Source organism: Anopheles ziemanni, chromosome 3, assembly GCF_943734765.1.
Source record: "Anopheles ziemanni chromosome 3, idAnoZiCoDA_A2_x.2, whole genome shotgun sequence".
Classification (NCBI taxonomy): Eukaryota; Metazoa; Arthropoda; class Insecta; order Diptera; family Culicidae; genus Anopheles; species Anopheles ziemanni.
Genome location: NC_080706.1, coordinates 11964061 through 11976423, shown reverse-complemented (window position 1 = coordinate 11976423; position 12363 = coordinate 11964061). Strand labels below are relative to the sequence as shown.

The window sequence follows — 12363 nt, the reverse complement described above, 5'->3', positions numbered from 1 at the left end:
GGGTGAGGGATCCCGGGGACTGGCTGGGCCGGGTGAACTGTTGCTCGTTGAGCAGGAACGATGAACAGCAGTACGGAAAATTGATTTCTTAAGCACTGGCAACACGTACGGGAAGATGATGCCGATTTTATGGAACACGTGGAGGCTATTACCGGCCGCTTCCAGTAAATCATCAGGGACGAAATGTTCGCGAACCTCGTCGAACGAAATAAGGAAACTTCTATACATTATCTGTCGAACGATGTCTGCTCATCCATATTATTTTTCAGTAATCAAATATAGACATTTGATTGTGATTTATTTTTCCCTTTGCAATATTTCGATCGGTTTAACCTTTTTCTTCTATGTGTATCATGAGACTTTTGCGATTTTTAAACGGTATGGTATCTATGCGACGATTGCAATAATTGTGCCCTTTTCGAATGTTGACATTATTACGGGAAACGGATTTATTTTCTGTGAAAATTCTTTTATCTAATGTAACTGTTACGAATTTTGAATTCATTGAGTGTAACTTATTAGATTTCGTCTTAACTAGCGCAAAATTCGTCCTAAAGGAGTAATGGAGACGCTTACTGGTGCGAACCAACAACTTAGCCTTTATTTCCACTTAAATTTTTATCGCGACAGACCGATTTTTCCCAGACTTCCTCTGAAGTTGCCCCTTTTGGTGTTGACGTTATCTATCGGGCTATCTTTATTGAGCTGAATTGACAGCTGGTGTTAGGAACGAAATTTTTGTCTAACATTACTGTTAGATTGGAGTTGCTTCATCGCCGTACGGTCACATGTTTGTAACGTCGTTATTTTTGCCTTTGAGGCTCAAATACTACATATTAGGGATGTTTAAAAAATGCTGACTGTTCCATTCATATTGTTTTATTTTAAGCTTTCTTTGTCTGGAGTTTATGAGTGATTTCGAAAAGTTTATCAATTTTCGGCTATAGAATAATTTTACAATGTTTTTGGATCCGGCTCAACAACTTCACGTGACTCACTAAATTTAAGTACACTCAATTTAGAATTTCATGTCCAAATGTATGAGGAGTTGAACTGAATCACAGAGAAAGCAAGAGAAGTCATTACGAAATCTGCAGTCTAACTGAATCCGTTTCGTAAACGTGTTGAGTTTGAGCTGAAGAATGTGTGCTTAACGTTGGCGAATGAGTGACTAACAGCAGTATTTATTAGTTGGGATGGATCCGAAAGCATTCTAACTAACTCATAAACACTTTAATTCTTCTATAGAAATTAAAATTGAATTTGAATAGCCCATAGACAATGTGGTGTTTGCTTTTAATCTGAATTTCAATAGGTCAGGAGACCCTTACAAATTTAATGAGAATTTCGATCTTTTAAAACAGTGTAAACTTTCGTCTTTACTGCAATCGAGTTTAAAGGATATGAAAAGTACTTCAAAATTCATTCAAGCTGCCCCTTATTGGTCGGCTAGTGATAAAAGGTTCAAGCGTAAATGTTTTGTACTTCCCACGAAATAGGATCCAAAGTGCATTGAATGCTCCGATGTACAAAAACTAGTAAAACAAGCATGACACTATTTTGGACGCTGGGTAACTACTTTGATCTCTTGAGTAAAATCACTTCCGAGAAATGTTCATCAGCATCAGCATTTTGTTTTGTTTTTTTCTGCCACTGCAATAACGACGGGCGAGTCCAATGACAGAATAGCAGCGAAGTGGACTCCGTTCCGCATATACTACGGGAAAGGAACCAACGAAAATGAAACGAAGCAAAATGAAACCGACAGAAGATTTAACTCCACCGACAATTTGACGATTCCGTAATCGTTTTTCCCGATTGTGGATTTTTGATAGCTGCACACGGAAACTCTCCAGGCCCCGGTTCGACTTTCCCGTTCCAGCTCCGCATACCCGTTCCCGCCTGCCCTGATCCGTTTTGTTTGCCTTTGCCAGGTACATTGCGATCGTGCATCCCCTGCGGCACCGGACGTCGCGCAAGAAGGCCCGGATCTTCCTTTTAATCATCTGGGCGTTGAGTTGCGTGCTCGCTGCACCGTGCCTGATGTACTCGACTGTCATGACGAAGCGGTAAGTATGTGGGAGTGGCTCGGGGCGGTAGAGAAGCTGAGCTTCGCCGGGAGGAAGCAATTCGATGCTACGATACCGCGTTGCAAAGGCAAATAGCAGCAAGAAACCGATTAAAAATCTTGAAAGCAAACACTTTACATCAAAAAGGGTTTTGAGCTTTTTTTCTAAATAAAATTGGAGTTTTTCTCGGTAGCTGTCTTTATAACGAGCAAGAGTAATTAATACGAAGTTTTTCAGATAACCGCACACCTAAAACTTTAATTTCAAATCAATCAAAAGTAAAGTTTTCAGGGACACTATTTTTTTCTTCAACCGTTGATTGCAATTGAATCTTCAGTTTTAGAGACTTTAATCGTATTTGGTTCATAACATACATATACGCAAAAAGTATAGCCGTTTATGTAAACACTAACACCGAAGCCATGTTTATAAAGTCTGATTCATGTTTTTAAGCTTCTGTAACATGTCGAATAAATCGATGTTTCTTCCGTTTTCTTTGTTCGCGTACAATGAATTGCCAGTATATTTTGTACATCGACGAAATTAAATTGTGTTTCTCCGTTTCGATAGATACAACAATGGCAAAACACGCACCGTATGCTACATGCTGTGGCCCGACGGACGCTACCCGACGTCGATGGCAGATTACATGTAAGTATTTTCCTTACGTTTGAATTTTAATTTCCCAAAATCCCTCACTTCGTTTCCTCCATAATTTGTGCATCAATGAATGAAACCGCATGAATTAATTTCAATTGTCATTCATTATTCCGTTCGATTGCAATAAAAACATAAAGAAAAGCTTTGTTCCAGGCGCATACTTTCAACGTGAAAAGCGAGCCTATCGGGAAACCATTCTTTTTGTTGAATTAATGAAACATGTAAATCGGCTCTGAATATGGGGCTCTGCTGTCGACAGAGATGACGTTTATGTCAGCCTAATTGTATCGCACAGAAAGCAGGAACGTCAAGTATGCCTCTTACGTCGTCCTAGTGAAATGGTACAAGGGCCCGAAAATGATGCAACTTCTTCTATTTCATCAGCCAAAAATTTTGAAGCATTACAAAAGTAACTACCCCACGCCCCTCTGGTCGTTGCTCATTTCCTGCCTTTTGGGCGTGTCCGCTTGGCAACCGAAAGATAAACGAATTATTCATACCAAGGCTCGGTCGAAATTTGCACAACGATCTGGAAGCTCCGAGTGACGGCTGACGACCGGAAACTCGGGACAACCCGAAGGGGCCACCAAGGCAACCCAAGTCAACGGTCATCGTTTGGCGAATGCCGTGTGATTTTTCCGCTCGAACAGCGCCCGCCGACGCGTTGAAATGGAACAAAGTGGAAGCGAGCGAAGGCAGCAGCATTTCGAACCGCTCTTTAGGATTCCTTCGGGGAAGGAAACTAAGGATCGCAATAAATAAGGACAACAGCCGGCTGCCTCGTGTCCCTGCTTCGGTCCCCGAGGAGAGAGTTTTGAAAGTTCTTGAATGCAGGGGAAATTTGGCGTGCCTTTGAACCAGACTGGTTGGCATTCCAGGTCCTGGCACGCAACGATGCGGCATGTCGCGTGCGTAAATCCTGCGAATGGTAATAATTGAATTTTCGTATCAATACGGGTCCGAAAAGATGCCCGACCAGGGGGATTGATGAGGAGAGTCCGTTTTTTTATTTTTCATTACAAACAAGCAGCTGCCGGAAAACGGTCCTTCAAATGCTACACAAGTCAGCTAGCCAGTGCAGGACTCGTTGGGGGTTCCGCAGTTGAAATCTTTCCGGACAGACTGCGGAAAGTTTTGGCTGTAATGATGCCCGAATGGGAAACTATATCCTCGGGAGGGGTAAACTTTACAAAATAAATTACCGTCCAGTGCCAGAGGCGGAGGCTAGAAACTCCCGAGAAAAAGTGGGTTCTAGGGAGTTTCGGAAAAAAACATGCACACACTCACCACCTCCACGTTTAACCGACCTGTGTTTGCTCATCGGGAAGGAAAACATACTCTTGGCAAAACACCTCCGGCGGGATGAGGTGTGGCTTGGAAATGGAGCAGTTTAACACTAGCCGAGTTTGACGAGTAGTCAGTGGAATCATTCCAGTTTTGCTTGCGGAAAAAGCTGCAGGCGGTGTGTCCATGTTCCCAGAAGAACCCGTAGATCGCCTTTGGGAGGTAGAAAATTATACGTTGTAAAAGGAAGTTTGCCAAGGGAAAAGATGTTTTCTTCCATGTTAAACGTGGGCGAAGTAGTTAAGGGTTTCTTCCTTTTAAAACCTGGTAGAAGTGCTAAAGGAAAGTTCAATTTTCGTTGCTGTGTGTGGGACCTGTTTTCCGATGCTTCATTCATTTCGATGTCGTGCGAAAAAAACATATATGGCAAAATTGTGAGAACCGATGCTTTTAAACGGATGCATTGCGCATGGATACACGTTTCTGATGACTAATTGAACTATTAACTATAAAAACAAGTTATCATTTTGAGATGATATAAAACGGCAAAATGGCGAAATCCAATAATTTTACAAAGGAATATGCTCAAAACGTTACCACGCTATGAGAAAAGTTTTCTGTGTTAAGGCAACAATGTCGAAAAAATATTCATGCTACCCTTCATACTTCTTTCCGGCTGTGTCCATCCTTGGATGTTATTTAAGCCGGTGATATTATTCATTGGATACCTTGGAGAATATCCCAAAACTTTTTCACCATTAATCACTACCGTGGCTCAGCGACATGGTTTTATTTATTCTTTGTGGTCATGGATAACAAAACAGGTTGGCTGCATCCTTGCAATTTATTGAAGGTAAACGTTGTGGGTTAGAACGAACCAAATGCAACGGGAGCCAAATTTTATTGCTTATAAATGAATCTTCTTTTACGATTACAAATATGTAATAATTCTAAAATATGCTTTTAAATTAAATTATTAGTTTTACTTTCACAGCCTCGAATTGTTGCTCTTTTCAAAGTTGTAATTCAACGAAAGTTCACTAGTAGTGTTTATTTACGTGCGATTTAATGAAGAGAGTGGGCTGTAGTTAAACCTTACGACCTTGGGATGGATGTGGTAGGCACAGATTTACCCTGCGCGAAAATCTGCGAAATTTATTCGCTCGTCATCGAGGCGTAGAAGCGAGATCAGAACAAAGAGCTAGTGTAGGTGGTAGAAGCAACTTTATCGAAGCAAACTTGGCCTCGTCAAATCACAACAAAAGCATCAATGACAATCACGTCTCATCCGTTCGGATTTGACTTGCTCGTCGCCAGCCAGTAGCGTTGTAACAGGCCCACCTTTGTTTCGTGATTTTCCGCGCGCATCGAAGCCGTGGGCAAGCAACAGATTAAGTTTTCAGCCCGACAACCACCCGAAGAAGGTGGCTAATTTTGCGTACGAAGTGAGAGCATTAAGTACATGATCCGATCTTCATTATTCGGCCGCGGGTGGCGTGATTTGTTTGGCTACATTTATGTTTGCAGCAGCAAATCGACGTCACCGCCGGTTCCAGGCGCCACCGAGTAGCTCAGTCAATATAATCCTGCCGGATAATGGAATATAAGCAGTTTGGCTAGGGCACGCATTCCCGTTTTCCGGCGTGCGGCTCAAGGAGTTGTAATTCAGTTAAGACTGACGGTAAGTCCTCGGGGTAACTCAATTTCAGATGATACCGAAACGAAATGAACCGAGCTTTTGGAACACGGAAGCTATCGGATTTCGTAGAAATACGTATCCCTCGAGGGACTGGGGGACAAACCGACAGACCTGGGTGGGAGTTTTCGTAGAAATGGACGAAATAAATAATTTGAACAATATCTGAAAAAGCCCGACAAGCAGTACATCAAGCGTGATATAAGTTAAGTAAAAATTGCATATTCCTTTTTTTATCGTTTTTAGTAAAAGGGATTTTTTATAACACAATTTACGGTTTGTTTTCGTTCAGTTGCAAGTTACATTGAAATATAAGTCAAACACGACCCATTTTCTAGATGACGTTACGTCTGGCAAGGTATTTATTTTCAAGATATTGTCCTAAGCACACAGAAATGATGCTGACCCCGCCCGAGGGTAGATGTCAATGTTTGATCTTCGTATTTTTTTACTTCTACTACAATATGCTCAGACGATGTCTAAATGACGCTTCTCGAGAAACATTTTATTTGGCTGTACGTACATCTGAGGGTGCGAATTGGTATGTCGTGCTGACGTCAGTTCGTCGGCGTTTGTCTTGAAGTGCTTACGCACAACACCCATCACAGGGAGTCCTAATCGGCCTCAAATTACGTCACGTTGTGATACATTATATTGTTCCCTCACCTGCCGTTTCATGTTCAATGGATTAACCAGATTGAAACGAATGAAATGGGTTTCAAAAGATGAATCCAACATGGCGGAATTGTTGCTAGGTGTGACGCTGATTTTTTGTGGAAATACAATTTTAGGCATCGTGCGGAAAAGTGAATAAAATATGAATCGTTTTTGCAGTTCAGTATTCGTGTGCACCATCGAGAAATGCATACAAGTGTTGCGTAACAAAAATCGGTACGACTCAGTAGGCTGTTTTGAAAAATATTCCTTCATACAAACGGAAAACTGACAACACAGTCACACACTCTACGAGTGGGGAAAGTGTATGATGAGAATACGCTCATATTTTTTCGCGTGTTCCAATTTAAAGCGATGAACGAATCGACTGCCAACACTATGGATGCGTTCGACGGTATCAATCATTTGTCGACATCGTTGACAGCTTCATTTTCGGACGCAAGGTGGCTCCGCGCAAACCGGATGTCAGGAGTCGGACGTGACCGAATGTTTGTGTGACTAAAGCATATGGCTGCAAATGAATCTCGGACCAGCTTTATCTAGTGCTTTGTCCACAAATTGTACAATCCGTTGGCACCCATCGGTGTGCAATAGGATACAACCGGGTGTTCTTCCGTATTTTATGAATGGAAAGTTTCAGTGATTTCTTCAATCAACACAATTTCTATGCGTACATGTTCCGCAGGAAATAAACCAGCCGGACCGCACTAAATAAGAACACCAAATTTCGAGACCTCACTTTTGTGCATTAGACGTGCTCACAACAGAAGTTTATCGGCGAGAAAAGTTTGCCAAGTTTCGTTTTCCCTGCGGTGGCAGAATGAATGTTTCATCACTCAAGCAACTTTAAGATTCTTAGGCACAAAGGCGCAACTTCGTGGCAAGTATTCCCCGGAGGCAAACAGCGCCTGAAATAGCAAGTCCGGAAAGGAATGAGTTCACCATAAACGTCCGGAGTTTGGGACAGCAACGTTATGTTTTGACTTTCAGCGTTGATCGTCGAATTAAGTAGTGGTGGTTTTCCCCCGTTTTGACTGTTGGTTCATCTGAAGCGACCGCTCCAGGGTTGCGACCGCAAATGCCGTGGTGCCACATCAATGCCAATTAATGAATGAAACAGCCACCCCCGTACGCAAACACTCGCTGTGGCAAGAGGCGGCTAGCGGTGAAAACGCCAGAAATCGCATTAGCTTTTAATGTGGTAAACGGATGCGGTTCGGTATCGTCGAAAATCGTTTAATAAATGCGATCAATGTTTAAGCCGGACTTTTATATTTATGGGGAATTGCGGAACGTGAGTGAAGTCTGATCGAATACCGCAAACGCACGCTAGCTGAAGGATTAATTATTTTCCCAGTAAGGAAGTACTTCGAATGGAGTGTTTGTAAATATTCGCAAAAAATATAATGGATAAATACTTCCACTTACATTTATTATCACACCAATAATGAAATTTCTACAAATCAATAAAGATCCGTAATCCTTTCGCTTTGTTTTTTTTAATGTTTCCATCAAAACAACCATTGAAGATTAACTAAAAACATTGCTACCCACAATTTATGTTTAGCTTTCCAACTTCGCCCAGTTGTCCAACCAGAGATCAAACGGAAAAGTTGCTTCGATCGTTTTCCAAGCGATTGCTTTTCGTTGTACTTTCAAGCCAAAATATAGGCGAAAAGAAACCGATATGATTGTTTCCCTTCCGGGTTCGGTAATATTTTTCCACTGAAATTTCGCTGATACGCAGCGCAAAATGGTGTGTGGTTCGGGCACTTCCGGGTAAGCTGGAATCCGGGTTCGTGCGGGGAATTTCAGCGATAATTATTGCTGCCCACAAGTTTCCCGTTTCCAAACTACCACCGGGGCTATCTCTCCATCCCCGCCGGATGAATATTCATCAACCCGGGCACCATCTTGGCGGTTGGTTTCCTTTGGAAAGAATATATTTTTCCGCACGCTTCGAAACCCATTATTCCAGAAATCTTTGTTTAACCACCCACCCACCCGCTGTTGGCTGGTGTTAACCTGATCTCCGGATCGCTCGGATTACGTCGCACTCGTTGCAAAAGTTGGCCATTTTCCCCAAAACGGAACTCCATGCCGCTGGTAATTAATGGCCGGCCGTATTCGCTCTGCTCACTTCCGGCTTTCGGCGCGCAGAACGCGTTGCTAGAGTGCGCGCACCCTGATGGGAGCTGAAATTGAATAAAGCTCACAAGCAGTGGCAACACTAATTACTAAACCAACACCAGCCAGGCTGTCGAGCGCTGGGTTCGCGAACGAAGTCACCTAATTGAAAATGTCTACAATGAACGGTAGGCGAAGTGTCCATGCGAGATTGAAGGCGACTCGAGGTGGCTCATTAAACTGCATCGGACTGTTCCATATTAACTTGATCATTTTTCTCCCGTGGTTTTTTGACTCAAGTGGAGCTGGCCGCACTTTCTAATTAAAATTGCTCGTGGCAAGATGGAAAAACACTCTATTATGCAGCTTAAATTGATTTCGCTATCAATAAAACACATCATAATTTAAACCAAAATGTTATAAAAATATAAATGAATAATTAAAAAGTTAAATAACTAGGATATTAATATCAATAGTATTTTTTAAGCAATGAAAATAAAACCCTCCGTTTTCAAATTGAATTGAATTCATTTCGTTGGTGTATTTATCGCCCAACAGCAAATATTTATCTCGGTTGTAGCTTGTTGGCAACTCTATTGTTGAGAGAATAATTAACGAACAACCAAGGGTTATGATGGATTTAGTATTGCGATGGTTGTTGATTTATGCGATTCTATTTATGTTTGACGAGCACAAATCATAGAACCATAAACTTTACCATACATTTTCCTCTTTCTTTCTCAATTGAATGAGTAATGTGTTTTTCAAAGGAATAACTGTTTGCCTGGAAGGTCCAGTTATGTTTGGCAAGGTGAACCCGCCAAAGATAGGCCGAAGGCGTAGATATTTCCCGGATTCTAACTCAATAACTAGGCCAATCCGGACAGGGAAGGGCTCTGCTGTGCGAAAGCACTTACACAAGCATAATGAATTTTCTCTTCAGCACTACCGTCCTCCTAATGTAATTTCGAACACCACGTAAGCACATTTCGAGGAAGTCATCGTCTCACGTCACGATGGAAAACAACCGACACTGCAAGCTTGCCACGGAAAGTGGATGAGAGTCTTGATATTTCTGATTTCTGTATTTTTTTTTGTTCTCGCTCGTATGGGAGAAAGGAAAGGCGGGGTGGGGATGGATTTTCAATTAGAAGTGAGCATCCACACAATAACTCAATTAGCCGCCGTTCGCCTGTGAGGTGTAGCACCGACACTGATGCCATTTTCTTTTCTCGCCCTTTTTCCCGCACCGTTCGCCGATGGCAGCTACAACCTGGTGTTCCTGATACTCACCTACGGCATTCCGATGCTGATCATGATCGTGTGCTACTCGCTGATGGGCCGGGAGCTGTGGGGCAGCCGTTCGATCGGGGAGCACACCGAGCGCCAGCTGGAATCGATGAAATCGAAAAAGAAGGTAAGTCCGTCGGAAACGTTGAGCTTCCGTTTCAGTGTGTTTTGTTTTTTCCCTTCTACCCTCGTTTTGCTCCACAATTCTCGACTCAAAGAACTGCACATTGAGCTATTTTTCCGTCCGACTAGATGGAACAAACGTGCCCAGGCTCTCCCGGCGGGGCAATCGGTGGAGGCGCCCGGTACCTGGTGCTCTCTATTTACACCGAGTTTCCAGTCAAATGCATCCGTTTTATGGTCGGTATATCCCAACCGTTCGTACACGTCAGGGCTGTGAAATCATTAATCCAGATGGTACGGGTAAATAATTCTACTTTGGCATCATGGGCCAAGGCTCTTAGTCTTATTACAACACCCCTTTTAAAAGAAGTCTAACCAAGCAAATATTGACGACTCTTCCAACATCAATGAATCTGAATCGTGTTCGACAACCCTGCAATACGTTGCTAAAAAATGCATCCAAACACTAAACCGAACAAACTGGGCTCTCATCGCACGACTGTAGCATTCCTGCAGCTCAGGCACAACGACAACGACTACTATTTACGATCGATTAAGCATAAAGTAGGAAAAATGGTTGGATACTTCAACACGTTTTCGATGGATGATCTGCTTGAAAAACGAACGAGTAGTGAACGGGAAAAGTATACAGGGTAAACATCGTTACTCGATTGAATCTTATATTTGGTTTGTATCCGAACCCAATATTTGTTTGATTGAAAAACAATAATGTTTCACTGGAAGGCGTCAAGCAAACAACTTCAAACGTCTCAGTTCACTGCAGTAACGCCCTCTTAACATCAGTACAAAAGAAGCGCACACATTTGTGGGAATTTCTTCAGATTCCATTTAATTTCATGAGAAAAAGGATGTTACTTTGATCGAAATATTTTAATAGCTTAAATTTATATGCTTTTCTCTACAACTGATTCCGTAAGGTACAACCATTGTTTTATAATACGATAAAGTACTTACTTTTTAAATTTCATTTACTACTGAAATTTACCATAAAGAAATTGAAGTTAAATACAACATATTAAATTTAAAAATGTATTTATCCTACCGAGCCGGATTTGAAAAGTATACGTCATTGAAAAACCACTACTATGAAAGAGATGTGAAAACAAAATATGTGTGATCTCCGGTGGCGCAAAACTCATTAAATATCTTAGTTTATTATTTCCATACCTTTGGAATTTATTGCAATCGGCCGCTGGTAATTTTCACGCTTGGACTCGGCCAAGAACATTTACAAAAGTAAAATTAACTCGAGCTCAGCGGGGTTGAGGCTGACCAATTTTTCCTCGCTTCCTTTGTGAATCAATTTGTTGTAGGGAGAGGCAGCGAGAGAGGGAGATGGAAGAGAGGTTTAGGCAAGTGGTGCCGGGTGTGCACGATGAATTAAGTGAAATTATTTCCGGAACGAATTTTAATTCGACAAAATCGTAATCGTTGCCCACGAACGTTCGCGTGGTCGGTTCCGTTTGAAACCGCCTTGCTCTTGGCAGAATCGTTACGTAACCTTGTTGGAAATTAAAATTCAATTTTTAAAGACACTTCATCTCTAGTAGATGCTTCTAATTTGCGAGGTTTGTTTGAAGGGTCAAGAGGCAGCAAGTCAGAGGGCGTTGCTTCCATTGCATGGTAACAAGTTTGAAGGGTGTACAGCTTTATTTGCTACCGAAGTGTTGAGTGTTTTCCGGGGAACAACACGCGCGAGAATGAAGTGGGTAGAATATTGTGGGTTGATTTTTCACATTGTAATGTTTTCTCGTGTACGGTTGTGCTTTGCGCGGCCTGTGGGATTTTTTTAATTATTTTAATAAGCGCAAGAGCGTAACAAGAGCAATGATGGTGTTGTCAGATACGATGAAACATTTTGGATGTAAAGAAATGTACGAAGAATAAAGTTAATCATTTATATTACCTTAAATTGATTAATTTTACATTAAAGTGTCGCTAACAAGTATTTTCACTGGATGCTAACGGGTCGCTTTCAAATGGGCTCATCGTGGGATAAACAGTGACCGAAATCGATTAATCAGCCACTACACCCGGCTGTCAATCACGATCCGATGGTCCACTGGGTCGAAAGAAAACCGACTTTCCCAGAAGCTGAACGCCATCGGTTTGCCCATCCTTTCTTACACAGCAAATCATCGCCAAAGAAAAAAACTAGGCGTCTGTCGTGGGGGTGCTTCTTAGAAAAGAAAAGAAATTGGATTCACCCTCGAAATTATGTTGAGTCAATTCTCGTCCCTTGGGATACGATGACACCGAGGCCGACCGCGAGCCAATCAATTACATCTGGCGCCGATCAATCGTCGGTGGATCCGACACGGACCGCTTTGCTTTCGCTCCGGTACGTGACAATCTTCATCAGTTAGAATTCCTCACCTGCCTCCTCGCCCGTGTCGCCCGCTCTCGGTCGTCAGATGA

At 42.2% G+C, this 12363-nt stretch overlaps 1 protein-coding gene across 1 annotated transcript in view; it reads left to right on the top strand.

The window, feature by feature from the left end:
• LOC131289693 (tachykinin-like peptides receptor 86C) overlaps positions 1-12363 on the top strand; it is a 45805-nt gene that overhangs the window by 22414 nt on the left and 11028 nt on the right. The window contains exons 4-6 of the mRNA XM_058318991.1: positions 1935-2069; positions 2640-2720; positions 9778-9928. Of these exons, the coding sequence (XP_058174974.1) occupies positions 1935-2069; positions 2640-2720; positions 9778-9928 (367 nt within the window). The remainder of the gene's footprint in view (positions 1-1934; positions 2070-2639; positions 2721-9777; positions 9929-12363) is intronic.